Consider the following 19,252-nt stretch of genomic DNA (forward strand, 5'->3'; position numbering starts at 1 on the left):
CTCCATACCCGATGGATTAGTCCTCTCCTTGGGCTCACATTACCTAAGCTATCTTCCTGAACCATAGGCTTCTCTTGCTATGCCAGTCTTACACTGGACATTTTAATCAGAGTAGTCTGCCAATACAATCAAGAGGAAATGGATACCATCAAATTACGCGGTGGGAAGAGGCATGTTTAACAGCATTTTAATTTCACCAATTTGTTCAAATAATCTTGTCTTTTCACTGGGTGGAGCTAGACAAGTGATATGAATTAATAGTGGAAAATGTATAGTTACAATAAATCGGATATCTTATCTAGTCACTTTAACAAATAAATATTTCAGGCAAGTGTACTTTATTCCAAAGTTAAAGTTTTTAAAACACATATATCTACAGCTGAGGAGCGACAGGGAATAGTAATGAAATATGCAATACTAGGATTTGATGAGTAGATTTGCAAATGCAAACAAAATGTTTTTGGGACCATAGATGTATTCTGGTGACAACAAACCATAAGATCAAATGAGATCAGATTTGAAGCGATTGGTGTGATCATGGAATGCAAGATAACACTTTCTTCAATCCTTCCAAATTGATGATCTTAAATGTGATTGAACCACTGGCGTAACGAAACTTGAGGGGGCCCCTCTACAAGGTACATGTAGGGTCCCCCTCCGGGATCATCAGGAGGGGACCCCCTGGAGCTTGGTGGCCCCCCGCACTGCGGGGTCCTGTGTTACATCACTGGATTGAACATTCGATCACTCTGTATGCACCCTACAGAATAACAACTACATTACTTGGCTCTTTATAAAACTTTGAATTTTTATATGTGAATTACGACAATTAGTTCAGTATGAATTTGTTGATTGGCACAAATGCTTTTCTCTCTCAAACTCTATAGATTTTAAACTATATTTCTCAAAATACCACTCATTAGGCTCCATAGGACCCTTTATTATATCATCTTCTCAATCATTACATCTGGAACAAGGAGGTTGAGCTGAGAAGTTGGTGAACTTGTGGCATGTCCCCAAAACCCGACATTCCCAGAAGATGATGATGCTCGATTAGAGGGGCGAATGTACTGTAAGGCCAGCGTAGCCATGAACTTCTTCTGCTCGACTTCCTGTCCAGCTATAACAGTGAGGATTTTAAAGAGAAGCCATTGCCTTCACTGACTGTGAGAACCAGTCAAATGATTCGGTGCTGATTTCAGTTTGCCTTCACTTGCACAGTATTGTTAGAAGGAATCTTGGTGTATTCAACAAGGAGAGGTACTGTTGCTCCCATGGGAAAGCGCACTACCCTATTCCGTGTTTTGTTTTGGGGCCTGTATGTCATTTATTTTGTTACGATGCAAATGTTTTCAGTGTGAGTTTTAAGTAAATCCTTTGCAAATAGATAGTAGGCTAAAGATAACATTATATAATACTCGCATAACAATAAGCAGTCATTTATTATATAAATAAGTTTGGGATGGAAAATCCACCCAGAATGCAGTCACCACTAAACATTAACTCTGCCCGCTCTTTCCAATGCTGAACCCAACGAGATGGGTTCTAACAGTTAATCTTAGCATGCTTGTTTACTGTTAATAATTAAATTGCGGGTATTTTAAGATAACAGGTCCTTGAATTGATCTCTTCCAATAGCAAACAAAACAGTCCTGTTTTGGTGGGGAGAGATGCACAATGTTGTTCAGTGATCAAGGCTAAAAAAAGCATCACCCAACCTCTGCAACTGTTGATGTAATTCATATGCCATTTTTTTAAACGTCATTTGGAATGAAACGAAAACAGGTAGTCTTTTCAAACATTCTCCCAAGTTATATAAAAAAAAAGAAAATATAGTGATCCTGCTGCGATCCAAGTAATGGTTCCTATAAATAAGCAAAAAAGGAATCCTTTTCATTAGATGAAAAGGACCCTCAACAACATTTGGTCTTAGGAAGAAGAGTGGAGGCACAAAAGAAATCCTTCTTCTTCTTCTTTTGAGAACGATTACTTGTGTCACAGTTGGATTTATTAACCTTTCATGCTTTATAATGCACAGGGCTCATATTTATGGGTGAATATTAAAGTTAATGACAAATACCAATGTGAAGAATAGTGAATAGCTCTTGCTTTCACCACCTATATCCTCTTGTCTGGTTTGTGCCACAAATCCTCATAATAAAGAAAATAATTAAAGATGTAATAAACTTCTTGAGACTGATCTTTGTATTGTAATAGTATACTGCTATATTTGTATACTTATTACATTGCACCCCTGGCATTCGGGTTGCCTTGAACCATTTTTCTACTGTTGACAGAAGTGAATTTAACACTACGACCTAAAAGTGTGATTACAGTGGATGGGTTTGGGCATTTTCTAACATCTTGTCTCTTTCCTTCTCCTCTTTCTGTGTTTTCTCTTTGTGGTGTTGTGTGACATTGCATGCCCCTTCCATTGATTTAAGGACATTCCACACACCATTTAATGCAGAGTTTGTATGGTTGACTGTGTTCATCAGGATGCTGACTGAGTCACAGTTCCCAGACACAGCAAAAGAATGTTGCCTTATGTCAGACGTGGCATGCAATTTGGTATTGACTGCTCTGTGTCTGGAAGGCTAGGGCAGAAACGTTGATATTTGTTGACTAACACTTGGCAGAACACCACTAGTAATTTTGTGAAACATCTGTTCTTTTAGTTTTATAGTATAGTTGTATTTTTTATGATACACTAAAGATGTTCTATTTGGGAGCACACTGATTTTGCTAAATGTGCATGCATTGTATTGGTCACCTTAAATCGAGGTATGGTGTGCTATATGTTTCTGTTTTACAGCAGCCTTGGTGTCTTCATCTTTTTCGCCTACCTCTATGAGCGCGTACAGCCTGAGCTCACTCAACATGGGGACTCTACCTCGCAACCTCTATCCAACAAGCCCACGTGGGACACTGATGCGAAGGAGAATGAAAAAGAAGGACTTCAAAAGTTCATGTAAGTGCTAATGCTTGCTGCCCTTTTATTTGGAAAGCACAGTTCCGTTCCGCACATCTAGTCAGGTATATTATTGGTTTGTGGCATCCTTCTGATAGGAAAGAATCCGTCCCAGCCATAGTAGATCAAGCACTAATGTCATCATTTTTAAACAACTTAAAGAAATTGCCTCTCAGAAACCATTTTTGAAAGATAACTAGTTCTTCACTTCAGTAATCTCTGTCTTCTATGGGGTAATGATATAATGCTATGAGTTTTATATCACCACATTTAGCCTAAGGGTCAGTTGTTGGTGCTCAGTGCATGAATGGTCAGGGGACAAGATGGAAGTTTGAGTGTTTTTGGATCATGCCATATTTGCATACATAAATACTTTGGCTTTTCACAGATGTGTGAAATTAGGGCAATTCTCTCAATTTTCGTAAAGCAGGAAGAGATTCCACAGAATTGGCATAGTCACAAAAAATTTTCATTTCTAAATTTGCATGGACAAATTGCACTGATAATTGTGCACAATTTTGTTTTCACAGAAACAAAAACTGTATATTAAAATTGTATTTTCCTTTTATGAATAAGCAGACTTTTATAGTGTATATTTACTGACTTTTTCAGTGCAAAATTACTTACAGTGTAATATGCGATTTTTCTTTCACCAGAGAGTAATATGTAATATTAAAAGTGCTTTAAACAGTTTATCAAACAATTCAAAGGTTTTGCTAAAGTTCCAACTTTGTTAAAGTTTGTACTTTTAAATATTGTCATAATAAAGTTCTAAACATCATAACCAAAAATATCTATCCTCTTTACTAAAAACTCCTAAATAGGCTTCACGATCTTTAAATGATGTATTGTGGATTTAAAAGTTGTATTTTTTTTTCAAACGTTGGACCTGGTTTTTTTTTTATGTCTGAATAACGTTTACTCCTTTAATTAATAAAATGTTTTCAAAACATATTTATTAATCAAAATATACATCATACTATAAACTAAGCTGTGGCTTACACTTACTTTTTGACATCCATAATAAAACAATACCAAGGCATATATAAATTGAGTGAAGAAAAGAAAAAGAAGCACTTGATCTTATGACAACATCATTTAAATGGAATCTTTCATCACTAGCTTAAGCATCAGTAAAGTAGCAGAGTATAACTTACCTTCTCTGCCTTGCTACTGATACATCCCTTTCTACATATCAGAGGACTGTCTAATAGCTCTTTCAAGTTCTGTATTATTGATATTGTGCCTGCCAATATTTTTCTCTCAAATTTGAGCTCAGACAATTATTACAAAATAACTGATCTTAGATTCCTCATGATTGGATGGAAAACCCTGGGACATTTGCAATCCTTCCTATGTTTTAAAAAAAACCAACATAATATGTGTCTAACAAATTGCATTTATTTAAAATACTCTTCAGTGTACGAGTGTACTACCTGAACCCGAAAACCTTCTGGAGAACTATCTAACCCAGTGTTTGATAATTGATTTGTTGTATAATGCAGTCTGAATAACATACATGTGGTGTGAATGATAATAAGGCCATTGGAAATAATTGTATTAACTATAATGAATCTTCCCAAAATCAACTGGCATCTTTATATAGTAATAGGATTTCTTTTTATTTTGCATGATTGAACTCCATACCAAATGTACTTACATTTAGTACCTAGTGAAAAAGCACTTTCAGGACCTATAGGTTGTACAAATATTGGTAGTATATTCCAATTGAACAAAGCTACCGAATTTAGAAACACTACATCTCCCTAATTTTGTGACTGAACAGTCTCATTTCCCCTGCTATAGATTCTTGCACACCTTTGGTATTGTTAGCAATATCAGTAGCAATTGGTATTTTCACCATATTGTCTGAAAAGGCACACTTAGGAAGCGTCAGATATTTGATATACTCTTAATGACTGATACAGAATCTTAAGACCGCGCTACTTGAAGTCACCACTGCCATCAGAGAGGTCTTGGATACTGGAGGAAAGACCATTTTGGTCATGTTGGACCTGTCGGCGGCGTTCGACACCGTTCCCCATGATACCCTCCTAATTCGACTCTGGGATTGTGGTCTCCGGGGAACGGTGTGGAACTGGCTCAAATCATTTCTAGCTAGCCGTCGACAAACGATCTGGGCGCCACCTCACTCCGCAGCTATGGCAACTCTGGAAGTGGGGGTCCCTCAGGGGTCTATTCTTAGCCCCCTGCTCTTTAACATCTTTCTGGCCCCCCTTGCAGAGGTTGCGGAGTCGTTCGGCGCTCAGATCGTGTCTTACGCTGATGACACCCAGCTCTTGTTCACATACGACAAGAATGAGGTGTTTGATGGGATCCGTATCAGAGGCTGCCTAGAAGCAGTCTTTGATTGGTTCAAAAGACACGGCTTGAAATGCAACTCCGATAAATCGGAGCTGCTTTTTTTTGGATGTGTCTCTGAACCAAACTGGAAAAGTTGGTGGCCACAAGACCTGTTTCCACCGGTCAATGCAAGTACCAAGGCTAAAAATCTAGGTATTATTGTTGACAATGAGTTAACCTTTGGGCCTCAAATATCCTGTCTTTCGGGGAAATGTTTCGAGATCCTGCGGATGCTCAGGAAATTCCTCCCCTTGATTTCTATGAACCATCGAAGGGTCATTGTCCAAGCACTTGTCGGGTCGCGTTTGGACTATGCAAATGCCCTCTATCTAGGACTCCCTAAATATCTCGTGAGGAGACTTCAAGTAGTCCAAAATTCAGCTGCCAGGGCTATTTATGGACTCCCTAGACGAGCTAGTGCTTCAGACTTGTTGAAGGAATTGCACTGGCTTCCTATAGCCAAGAGGGCTCTCTTTAAAAGCCTGACGCTGACCTACAAGGCCCTTCATGACTCAGGCCCTAGGTACATTAGGAAGCGCCTTGCTCTTTACAAGCCGAGCAGAACTTTGCGATCTGCCTCCTTGTCTAAAATGGTTGTTCCGTCCATCAAGCGAACCAGACAAGGGGGGCGCTCTTTTCATTACCTGGCCCCGCGCGCCTGGAATGAGCTTCCCATTTCTCTCAGACAGGCCCCTAGTCTGATGTCGTTCAGAAAGGCATTAAAAACCTGGCTGTTTACCAGTTAACTTCGCTGTTCCTTTTATTCTGCAGTTATGTTTCCTCTTCTCAAGGACCTCTTCGCTAAAGCACCGGGACACTCCTACTGGAGTAGCCGTTGCGCTATAGAAGAACCCAAATAACATAACATAACATAACATAACATAAGTCTTAATCTTAAATCTTATTCTTTCCAAAAGCACAGGGTTTGCAAATTTCACCAAGATGATTCTGATTCAGGTTACTGTCTACTAAAATTGTAATAGCGTCAGGCTAGTAATACACTCTTCTTGAAAATTCACATTTCAACTTTTCCAGGTTAATGGCCTCATAGTATAACCAGATATTTGACAATAATCACTTCCAATTTTCCCTAATCTTAAGCTATTTTTTTCATTAAATTATTGAATTCATATTGCCCAGTTTGAAACAGATAATGTTTTGAGAAGCTCCTCTATTCATGTTCCTGATATTAAAATTGAAAGAGCTTGACAGAAGCATAGAAAACGAATAAGTGGCATATTTTCCATGTCTTAATTTGAGTTGTACAAGAAAACTCTAGCATTTATTTTAAACAAATCTTTGCATTTCCAAGAATTTTGGATGTTTAGAGGGTTGACTTCAGTTATTCCCATCCCGAAATATTGAACTGGATTTGGTTCATTCATCTTCTGTCCCACATCCTTCTCAAAATATAAAAATATTTCAATTAAAATTGAACATCATTTCGGGTCTTGTGAGTACACTGGTATATCATTTGCACTAAGAGGAATTGCATGTTGTTACACCTGAATCTCATATCCTCAAATCTGTGAGTTCATCAAAAGCAGCTGGGAACATGGTTCAATACAGTAAACAACAAGCATTGGCTTAGACAATTGGTCTCGCCTTTGAGGCCATATAATTGTTTAGCCATGCAACAGTTGTTGCACCGGGGATATTGTGCTGCATAACTAAATACTTGTAAGGTCCCAAAAGCGAGACCTATTGGCTATGCCAATGCTTGTTTTATAATGTTTCAGGCCCCCATTCAACACCCGCTATATAATGGGACGTCCCTTCCAACACTGTATAAGTGTACATGGAGTAGGACAAAGCACTTCGCAGATTAACAAAAAGCATCTACCCGTACAGGTAGTACTCATAATGCCTTTGTGAATAAGCTCTCATGTATTGTTCTTGGGGTCTCAAGTAGCCAGGAACTGTACCACAAGAAAGCTGAAATCCCAAAGCGCTACACCTTTTAAGGAATGGAGGATAGTGGGAGGTAGATAACTAACGGCATGGGCCTAGATGTAATTAAAATATAGTTTTCTTTACAGGAGCCCGAGGCAGCACATACATGCATGAGATGGCCAAGTCTGCCTTTTGACAAGTAATGCCTTCTGTTACACTTCTTTTAAAGAGGTGGGAAGTTCCCAAAAGACTTGCAGCTCCACGCAGCAAAAACAAAAAAAAATGTATCTATACTTCCTCTCTAAGGTGGCTCCTTTTCTGTAACAAACACTGGCAGATAAATGAATGCCTACGCACAAAAGCAATGTCTGTAGCACTGTTTTCTAAAAACCCGACGCAGGATATAAGGTGCGTGCAGACACATTGGCGTGCCCTCCATTTAGAAGACTCGTCTGCAGTGCCCATCTGTGGGTGGAACATGCTGAGGATAACCAAATGAAGGATTTGACTTGTTCAAAGTGCTTCACGATGAGTTATATACAACGTGGCAAAACAGAAACATTCCTGCAAATAATAAAACAACCCTTTAGCATCTAGATCGCCTAAATCCTAATGTCATCTTTGTAGGACCTTCGAATCCAGTATCTAGGTGCGCGCTTGTGCCTGTGAGCTCAGATTCAAGTGGCACCTGCAAGACTAGAACAAGGGAGAGCGAGGGTGAGACAGGCAGTGGAAAAACAAGCGCATGCGGCCACGCTAATTAAAAACAGATGGCTGCTGCGGGCTGTTGCTCGCTCCCGTAAGGTGGATGCCACCACACGCTAGAGTGTGAGGAAAAGTGCAGACCGATTTTTAAAGGTCATCTCTAAGGGCAGCGCAAGCGCAACCTAAAAATGGTGTAGAGGATAAGACAGCGTTGTGTCGATCCCCTGGTTATTGGAAGCTATTTTATATTAGGCCATTAATTAGCACCTTTGTCAATGGGCTTTTATGCATGTCTTGCCACAAAACCATCATTGCCCCTCTCAAAAGTTTTCTCTGCATTTTTACTGGACACCAGCAATTGTCTTGACTTCCTGTTGCAACCTGTTGTTCACTACCTACCTGTGTTATGGTGGGATTTTACCCTTGCCCATCGAATTTGTGCATGAATAAATTCAACTAGGTCGGTTTATTTTTACAGTTGCAAATCTAGTAGGAGAGGCTTTGAGGACTTTTGGGTTGGTGGCCTGCATGTTAAAGATGATGAACATCCATTAACTGGCAGGGTTAAGTAGTGCAGAACCATTGTAAGCCTATCCTCTGAAGACATTAGGAAGATGTAGATTAGAAAATCACTAGCAATTCAATACCTGAGCCATATCCATATTACTAATTGATGCCTTCACAGAGACATTCCTCCCTGACGGCAGGTAGCTCATTCTGCATAATATTATATGCATGTGATGAGCTTCAGGTTGTGGTGGAGGAAGGGAGTGGCAAAATATTTTTAAAAAACACTTTGAGTCAAAGCTCTGATGGCACCAAGCAAGAACCTTTCAAAGAAAAGCTCCCATGCCTCTTTCAACCAAGCATCTATCAATTTATGTTTTCACTCTTCCATCCACCCACTGATATCCGCCATTAAACCTCTACATTCTGTCATCCATTTATTCCTTCATCCACCATTCAATCTTTCACCATTCATCCATCAGCCGTTCCATCCATCCTTTGACTTGCTCATCCATTGATAATGTCTCTCAACTATCAATTGATCCTTCAGTCCATCCATCCACTCATATTTCCATTTACTCTGCCATCTTTTCGCCTGTACATCCATCCATCCTTTCAGATTTCCATTTACTCTGTCATCCTCTCGCCCATCCACCTACCTATCAATTCACCCATTCTTTCACCCACCCACTAATTCATTAATGGACCATTCCAATTAACCTTCTTACTTTTTTCACATTTCCTTAATTTCACCTTTCCTTCTATCACCCTTTCACCATCATTTCCCTTTTCTATCACCCCATCCCATCTTTAATTCTTCCTTATAGTTCTAATTATGAGCTTATATTTGCCACGTTGCAGAGAGAAGATCCCACCCACATTGTAGCTGCTAAAGTTGGGAGTTCACGATGCTCGTGCGGTGGAGCATTATCTAGACTGATCACTATAAGGACAGATTGAACAAAAGGCATAGCTTCCCTTGCAGTGATGCCATTCTGTTTAAATTGCTTTGCCCATTATTCTTGTGACCGCCCACAGCTGATCCTCTAGGGCCCCATCTAGTCCTACTCAGCGGTGTTATACGTCCTTCCGCTATCTGTCCTTATTAATTCATCTTTGTAAGATGGGCTTCTTCAGGCATCACTACTAATCACATTGCCCTCAATTCAAGACCAGGTGTGGGCCAGTGCTCCTCAGCAGCGCTAAGGAAACTTAAGTGTTCCTCTATGGAAAAACAAGCATAGAACCCAAGTGCACAATCCCTCCCTTATATTATTTTGCCTCTATTTGTAGTGATTTAAGTTGATCTAGCTCCTGGAATCAGCCTAATCCATTACACAGGACATTTTTATTGTAGCAGAAGCATTTCAAACATGTGGTGCTACTTTGCATAAAACAATGCTTATCCCAGGACTGGTCCTCGATCACATGAGTCCATTCACTAAGGTGCAGATGTGCATGCAAATAGGTTGCAAATAGTGGTTGGAAATTCAGGAGCGGCCTGTGCTGGTGAGAGCGGTGGGACGGGGTGGGGAGGAGTCAATAGACGATGAAGATTGAAAATACCATTAAAAAAAGAAAGAAAAACACTTCCCTTGTGCTCACCGCATCCACCCCGCCCTACCACTGTTACCTGCACGAGCCGCTGCAGTGGAAATTGTACACTGAGATTTTGCAAGACTGTCTATAATTCTGTGATGGATCTATGTGCTGATGAGTTGCGTTGCAAAACCTCCAATCAGGGTATAGAATGACTTGCCTAATGAATATCAATTTGGCTGGTCACTATTTGCGAGACTTTCTGATCGGCTAAAAACCTAGAGATGTTGGTCCCATTTGGACAAGGCTCACCCATGATACAACGACCAAAGTGAAAGCTGTCTCACAGGAACAGGTTCCTCTTCGCGAATGGGTTACCACCTTTTTTGAGGATTTGGTAACTTTTCAATGGTTTGTGACTACAATTGCAATCACAAACCATTAATTAATACATCTCATTGCAATTTATAATCAGGAGGGAAGGTCCCTTCATAAGTGTCATTTGGAATGACTCTGTAAACGCTTTTTACAATTCGGAAAAAAAATTTTGACTAGCAAAAAGCGGTTAGTACATTGCAAAATGAAATTTGCTGATGCAAACCCTATGATTATGGAAGTCTCAGGATGTGCAACCACAAAATAATTTGTTACATCTGATCCTAAATTCAACTTTCTAGCTAAAGAGCTGCCTTGTGGTCCCAATGTATGAATGATACCGTCGACTAGTCCTTTGAACCAACACCTCTTTGTGTTCAACTGCTTGCAGCTTACATTTTTCGATTATGCATTTTTAGGCCTGCACGTCTCAGACGGTGAAGTGCTGTTGGATAATACACTGCTATTGTGTGAAGCTTTTATTAATGACACGGTGCCACGTGTGGCCGTTGCATGTGTGGTGTATGAAGGACTGTTATTTCCCAAGTATTTATTTCGACATTTTAGTGTGTTTGTGTATGTCAGTAATACTGGTATGAAGCATTGATATATTTCTAACCGCGACCGGAATCTGGCAAAATATTGATGTTCTTTAGATGTTTTGAACAATTATAGCACGTGTAATAATTTGGGTTTTTTGAATCACATTTCTTCTCGTTCACTGTTTTTTTTTTTTTTAAAGGATATATTCTAATAATCACTTGCCCTTTTTAGCTCGGGTCTTCTCACTCGCACACAAGTCACCCACAATTCTTTGCCCTCTCTGTGTCATTGAGGCATTTGTCCCCTACCTCCTCACTTGCTTTTCTTTTGCAGTAAATATAGTTGATATTCCAGCCCAACCTGCACATTTTTCACAGAAAAAAAAAGTAAACGTGACTAGCATTAACCCCGTCGAAATGCACCTATTTTCGTACCACAGAATTTCTATTGCGGTTCAATTTTATTAGAATTTTCATTGTATTATTTTATTTTATTTTGGGGGTGTCTTAAAGCGCTTCCTGAGAACCACTGTGCAGTTGCTTCAGGGCACTTTTTGCTAGGATGAGGTTTTTTTTTAACTTGTTTTTATTCTGGTGTTAGGTTCTCTCTGTTTTATTCGTTGACTTGAAGGAACCTGGTAGGTCCATGTATAGAAGTGTATGGTTGGATCTGTAAATTTGCCTTCTTCCTTATGCCATTTGACAAGAAAGTCTTCTTTCGTGTTCCCTTCCCTTAGTGTCCCTGGCATCGAGCACTGTGGGCCTAGCTGGGCAGGTGGTTCACACGGAGAGCACCGAGGTGGTCCTGACGGCGGACCCCATTGTGGGTTTCGGGATACAGCTTCAAGGCAGTGTTTTTGCCACCGAGACCTTATCGTCACCACCGCTAATTTCATATATCGACGTCGACAGCCCAGCAGAGAGGTGAGATGATCGGATTTCTTCACCCAACCCTTGTGATTATTGTGTTCATACACTAGCTTGCACAGACCACCTACCTGGAAGCACGAAGACACACCGCCTTGTCTACTAAAATTATTTCGAGAAGAATCTGTTTATGGGTTCTAATAAAAATATGACATAACCCTCAGCAGTGGAAAAGCAGCTCGAAGTGACCTCGATAAGGCAGTAAAATGCCAAAGCAACTAGAATAACCAGGGTCTTGTCAGGCACATTAGCAGGATAGGTTTTATATGATCTTTTTATTATTCTTCTCGGTGTGGGGATAAAAAGTCACAGCAGTGTCTTATTGTTTCTTTTGTCGGCAGCCTCAATAGAGTAATAATGAAAAGAAAAATAAGCCACATAAAGTCCATAAGGTAGGCACAACCTTAAGTTTCATCGTCCATACACCAAAGACCAGTATAAACGAGTTTGTTTTGCAAACCACTTCTTGACAACAAGCCTCTCCATCGTTGTGTAATGATCACTTAGACAACATTTATGGTTATCTTCTAAATACAGTCATTTTTGAAGCAGAACATATTTTGCCTTCTAGAGAACTGTTGTTTCTGCAAACTCATTTCAAGAAGCTTCCATTCCTTGTTCAGCTCAAACTCACCAAACTATTAAATAAAAGGAATCAACTTCTCTGGAATGATATTGAGTGTTGTAAACCAAGCACAAACATGTATAGGCACGGTTAAAGGCGCCATGATCACCTTGTAATGTGGCAGCAGTTTATCAGAGAGCTTGACTTTGTTTGGGGTTTCATCTTTTTGAGGCTCTGGCAAGTAGGAATATTGGAAATTAAATACTTTTAGAATAAAAAGTGCCATACTATATTCTCCTAAAATCTTGAAACATGGTTGTTATTCTGCAGATGCTTCAAGGTATGGCTCAGACATGTTGGATCCTTTCCAGTTGAAAAGCTTCTTTGATAACAATTGTGTTGATGCTAAGAGCCTTATGTTGAGTGCCCATGGGCTGGATCTGAAACTTTTTGCATCTGATGAAATCCGACAACGAGTTGATTAAATGTATGGCCTATTTCAAGTTTTAATTAGGCCTGACATGTTGATTTTGACGTAAATGGCCCTCAGTGTAAGTAGCCCAGTGAAAACAAACCATGGCTCTTATCGTCAGGAGTTCAATAGTATGGATAACCCAAAAACAAGTAACATCTGCAGTTTAAACAAGAGAGCATTTACCTGGTAGAAGACACCTCTGCTTTAGAGGGTTGTTCCACCACAATAAGCGGGCAGGAATCCTCCTTAAATGGAAAACAGCAAAACATGACAGATCATTTGGAAACAGGAGAGGTTTCTGAAAAAACAAAAATGTGAAACCAATTGAAGGGCAGGTAGAAAAGAATAAAGGTAGAGCTGTGCTGTGAGCTTCAGGTATGGTCTCTTGCCTAGTACGAGACAGCTAACTGATCTAGTCTGGTTAGCTCGATTTAGATTGTTGGCGTGATTTGTGGTGTCTTTTACCAGGTGTGGGGTGCTTCAGGTTGGAGATCGTGTGCTGGCAATAAATGGAATCCAAACGGAAGACAGTACTTTTGAAGAAGCCAATCAGCTGCTGCGCGACTCCTCCATCACCAGTAAAGTGACCCTTGAAGTCGAGTTTGATGTGGCAGGTAAGATGCTTCCACCTGTTCTAAGGCCCAGCTGATTTCCTTTCTTTGTGATAAATACAGAGTTTTTCATTGTGCTGCATTGTTTTGCTTTCTACTAAATTAATGTTTCGTCACATTTCTCTTTTTTTAAGAGGCTTGCAATTTTTGTGGCATCTTGAGCTCATTCTGTGTCCATAGACAAATCTATGTAGTTTGTACATACATTTTCTTTACAGAACTCTGCTTTTGCTCTGTCATTGTAATTGTTTGAGTATGGTATATGTGGTAAACCACTTTACATTTCGAATTATATTAGCACTATATGTTTTTATGAAACTTTAATTTTGCATTGCACTTCACTAAATCTATTTCATATGAAGCCAATTAAAACGATTTATAAAATAGTAAGACATTCATGGCTTCACAATAGTAATTGCGACATTTTAACTTGTAATTGCAACAACACGCACACACACACTCACTCTCCATCCTTCCCTCCATCCCTCACAACAACCACTTTTGTATGAAACATTGCTCATAGTAAATAAGCAAAATAATAAAGCCGCCTTATAAATCAAATCTAGGAAATGCACACAGCAAGGTATTTAACTTTAGTGCTCCAACACCTTTGAAAATGCTCCTAAATTCAGAAACTATCTATGGAAAAAAATCACATGGATTATGCCTACATATTTCTTCTTCGATTTGAATCCAATTTAATTCTACATTTACATGTTGTGGGGATTGTACCAATTTAGTTATTTCACCTCCTCTTTATAATGGAAGAACTTAACAAATTGCATTAGTTAGTGGAATATATATTTAATTACTTTTTACATAGATTAAAAAGACATATTGAAATGGGTGATGGTGCTGCGTCAGTTAACATGACCTGAGATTAAAGAGCACAAATTGTGAAAGTTAGATGTCTTAAAACATGACCTAAAAGCATCTACTATGGCCACCAAACTGGAGGGCCCTAACTGTGAACCTGTAAATCTTCTTTTGTTCTTAACGGTTAGATACAGATGTCCCACAAGGGCAAAACGAGTGCCTTGACTTCTTCTATGGTGTTTTTCTCAAGAAGGCTGCACTTTGAGCATACTTTGACAGGCCTAGAAATCACGCTCTCTAGAACCACAGCCAGAAGGACCTGTATCAACTACTGCCAAAATGTTTATACTAAAATGTTAATATCCCGGTCAGGCTTTCAAAAGAGTTTTTTGGTAACTTTAACAACTGCTTACAGGGCTGGTTTAGGGTAGCAAGCAACCCTGCTTAAAATGTGATGCACTCATTCGGCTGCGAACAAGGATGGCCTGGGACTGCCGGATACCATTCTCTGTTATTTTATTGCTCAAACCTATCATGCTAAACACTGGCTCAAAGATGCAAAAACCAAGACTCATGGTAGAGTCGAAAAGACATTGGCAAGACTGCACACACTTCCCACCATTCTGGGAAAAAAGCTTGTCTGGCGGCAAGCCAAGACTGATGTCATAGCGATCACAAACTAGCATGGTGGGAAACAGCAGGATTGCTGGGCATGGACATACCTCTACTATTGCTTAACACCATGCGCGCTACGCATTTTCCCGCTGTGCGCTGATCTTTGCGAAAACCAGCGGTTCATGACGAGCTGAGCTCGTCATGAGCGTACGACAGGCATAACTCATGACGAGCTGAGCTCGTCATGAGCGTCGAAGGGGTTAAAATAGATTAAAATCCCAATCACTTCACCACTTCTAGAGTGAGCAACAGTGGCATTTGTGTTAGCTCAAAGGAATTTACAAAGTATGAAACACAACACTAGCAATGCATCGTCATCCCCGATTAAGGCCCGCTGCCCGCTCAATGTTTCGAAGTTTCTCCAAAGCCCTACCAGAATTGGGAATGTTAAATAAGTTGATTCACAGAGGGAAGGGGCGCAAGACTATATCATTGTTACAAAAGGAACTTATTAAGGTAATAGTTATGCCAGTTCATGCATCCAGACAGGTATGGGAGATGGACCTAAGTAGCCCTACGCCATGCAAAAGTTGGAAATACTGTTGTGCTCAGGTTAAAGATATGCCATTCAGTTATCTCTTTTTTGCATATTGCTTTCAGTTGCCGTGCTATGAGTCAGAACTTTAAAGATGTAGTTGAGGCAATAACTAAAATGGTCGACCTAGACATTATACCTAACAAATTACATAGGTTGAAATTAAAAATTCTGTTAAAATAGATATATATAGATATATGTATATATATATATATATATATATCTCAATCAGTGCTCAAAAAGCATGCGGCACAGCACCTTCCAGGAGAAACGGACACTTCACTCCGGTATGCGTGTTGCAGAAAGTTTTTATTCCATTTTCAAGTGACTCAAGAGTGCCACGATCCGACTCGTTTCGGCGAACTCAGTCGCCTTGCTCACCAGCAATATATATATAATTCCACCTGTGCTTCTGAACTAGTGTGAAAGGTTTTCCTGCTAAGACTCAAACTTCCATATGCTTGCAGATGTGGGACGGTGGCACTAGATTAAAGATAGCCAGGAGCAAGGTTGTTGAAGGCTAATAGCAAAACTGTGCTGCATTCCATTGCAGTAGTTCAGTGTTGACTTTGTCTCTCCATTACCAAAGTGTGATACTTTACTGACTGAGGGAACCATCACCAAATGTTGCATTTTAAACCACATTATCAAACAGTATCAACATTGCTTGTCCAATTTACATTGCCAAGTCCCTCTACCGAACTGTCCCTGTTCTGAAACTCTGTTCTGCTCTTTGAGAAGCAAATGATAAGATGGTGAGATGAGCAGAGCAACGAAGAAGTGATGGGACGAGAAAAGCATTCTTGTAAAACCTGGGCCCTAAGTAAGGTATAGAACTTACTTAGGGCCCAGGTTTTACAAGAATGCCTTTCTTATCCCGTCCCTTCTTCGTAGAACTGCTTATCTCACCATCGTATCATTTGCTTCTCAAAATTATCCAACTTCGCCGTCTCAAAACCAATCCCTAATACCCAAAAATTATAAATGGACAAAAAGCTTGGCAAGCTCTGCATTCTAACAACCTCATTAGGAACAATCTAGCTCATTCTTTGCCTCCACTCTCATCTCCATAATCCATAAATCTAATTGCTACTTTCTGAATACCCGCTCAGTAGCTGCCCACCAATTGGAAATGGCAGACATAGTCGAATAACATAATTTTGACTTTTTTTTCAACATCACTGAAAGATGTCTCCCTTTTTCCGCAGGCTTATAAGACATTTATTGTCCCAGATAATGATTCAGAATTACATAATGAGATACAATATAAAGATATAAAGGGGGAGGAGGTTTTGGAAAGCACACAAACCTTTTTTCAAATGCTCCACATCATCCAATCCTCCCTTACCCATTAATGTAATGAGATTTCTAGAGCGCACGGCTACACAAGAGTGTTCCAGTGCTAAACGGTATAGTCAGAGAGAGTAAGGTGGAAGACAGGTACTGCCTAAAGAGCCATGTCTTGAGCCTTTTCTTGAATAATGCTACACCATTGATCTGTCGCAAATCCAAAGGGAGATTATTCCAACCCACTGGGTCAAAAAAAGAATTCCTGTTTTGGCCAGGTGAACTCTTGGAATCCTGGCCGGAAGTTTATTGAAGGACTGTAATACTCTTACAGGGTTATAGAAACAATACCGGCAGATAAATAATCCGGTCCTGAATGAGGGAGCGTTCTGTGCATTAACAGAGAAGTCTTGAAAATAATCAATTTTTCCACGGGGAGCCAGTGCAAATTACCAGATTCATAGTAATGTGCTCTGATCTGCAAAGACCAAGAGCCACCCTAGCCACTGCATTTTAAACAGTCTTAAGTCCTCTCAGCAAAAATTCTTATATATCTGTACCCCTTTCCTGCCAACAATAAAGAAAATGTATTTGTTATAAATGGTTTGGGACCTCCTCTCAAAGCTCCTCATACCACATAGCCATTATCCTTTCTTCAACTCCACCACATCAAAACAGCAAACATGCCCGCGGGAGCCATGCATGGTTATATCCACTCCAGTGTTGGTAACAAAGGGGGAGCAAACAGAGGGCAGAAGGGGTTGGCCAAGCAAAACCAACAGTAACCATGTGGGGTGCCCTCCTACACCTCAACATCTGTAGCGTACAAAAGCCTTCTGCTTGGCCTTCGCCTCACCTGAATCTCGCTGCAAGAGTTTTCAGTGGCCAGACTTGTTTTTCTTGCTCCTTCAGCCGCTGTGTAGCGTTCCCTTCTTGTGGTACTTACTGCCGCTGGGTACATGCCTTTGCATACCAGCTGTGGAAGGGTTCCCTTCCAGAGATGGGTCAGTACCTACTGTATGTAAGCTCTGTGTTTGCTCATCACTATAGCAGAGGTGGGTCAGTACCGGTTATACATGAGCTCTGTGTCTGCTCATCACTTTAAAAGAGGTAGATAGTACCTGCCCTTGTGACACATATGCCTGCTCATCACTATATTAGCTTTTGCTCAATACCTGGCTATGTGAACTCTGTGTCTGCATATCACTTTACTAGAAGTTGGTCAGTGAGTAAGTGAGCTCTGTACCTGCTCATTATTATACCACAGGTTGGTCAGTACTTGCTGTAAATGACCTCTGTGTCTACCCATCACTATACCAGAGGTGGGTGAGTACCGGCCTTTATGCTTTATGAGCTCTGTGTTTGCTCACCACTATAGCAGAAGTAGATCAGTGCCTGCTGTAAGTGAGCTCTGTCTCTGGTTTATACCAGCTCTGTTCCTGTTCAACACTATACCAGAGATGTATCGTTAACAGTTAAAGAAAACAATATATAAACAGGGACAGCTCTACTGATTCTAGAATTGTAAGTCTAACCTCTCTTCCTTGAATTTTCTGAATCTTATTTCAAACATTAATGAAAGACAGAGAGGCCTCAGTTATTATCCTTGGCTGAGATCAGTTTTCAGGTGTTTACTGTATTCATGCTTTCGTTGTGTATGACTGGGTGGTAGACTGATGTAAAGTAATGGTTTGTGGCAATAGCAAACTGTGAATATCGGATATATGATGTTACAACGCGGACTGTAACAACGCATACCGTTACAGCGCATCTTTTACAACGCGAATACTTTTACAACTCATGTATTTACAACGCATTTTTTTACAACGCAGGTACCTTTACAACGCATACCATTACAACGTAAGTATTGGTAAGTATATATTAATATTAATATTATAATCGTAAATTAATTTTAAAAAATATAATTTAATGTAATTTAATTTGATTTGATTTCAATAAATTAATTTAATTTAAAATTAATTTTACTTTATTTTTACCCTGTACCCCTGTACCCCAGAAACTCAAAACTGACCCTCAACCCCAAAAATAAATTGAAGTAAATTTAATTTAATTTAATTTAAATTAATTAATTTAATTTAAAATAAATCTCACTTTATTTTTACCCTGTACCCCTGTACCCCAAAAACTCAAAACTGACCCTCAACCCCAAAAATAATTTAATGTAATTTAATTTCATTTATTTTCAATTAATTAATTTAATTTAAAATTAATTTTAATTTATTTTTACCCTGCACCCCTGTACCCCAAAAACTAAAAACTGACCCTGAACCCTAAAAATACCCCTTTACCCAAAAACTAAAAACTGACCCTGAACCCTAAAAATACCCCTTTACCCAAAAACTGAAAACTGACCCTGAACCCTAAAAATACCCCTTTACCCCAAAAACTAAAAACTGACCCTGAACCCTAAAAATACCCCTTTACCCAAAAACTTAAAACTGACC

General features: G+C 39.7%; 1 protein-coding gene across 7 annotated transcripts in view; it reads left to right on the forward strand.

Annotated features, from left to right (window-relative positions):
• Positions 1-19,252, forward strand: part of GRIP1 (glutamate receptor interacting protein 1) — a 1,198,832-nt gene that overhangs the window by 1,052,371 nt on the left and 127,209 nt on the right. For 4 of the 7 annotated variants that reach the window (XM_086919026.1, XM_086919025.1, XM_086919027.1 and 1 more), the window contains 3 exons: positions 2,819-2,971; positions 11,634-11,820; positions 13,332-13,477. In XM_086919026.1, coding sequence (XP_086775152.1) covers positions 2,819-2,971; positions 11,634-11,820; positions 13,332-13,477 — 486 coding nt within the window. Of the gene's footprint in view, positions 1-2,815; positions 2,972-11,633; positions 11,821-13,331; positions 13,478-19,252 lie in introns of all 7 variants that reach the window. The other 3 variants (XM_086919023.1, XM_086919024.1, XM_086919028.1) reach the window with 1 other exon arrangement.

Source organism: Lissotriton vulgaris, chromosome 1_1, assembly GCF_964263255.1.
Source record: "Lissotriton vulgaris chromosome 1_1, aLisVul1.2, whole genome shotgun sequence".
NCBI lineage: Eukaryota > Metazoa > Chordata > Amphibia > Caudata > Salamandridae > Lissotriton > Lissotriton vulgaris.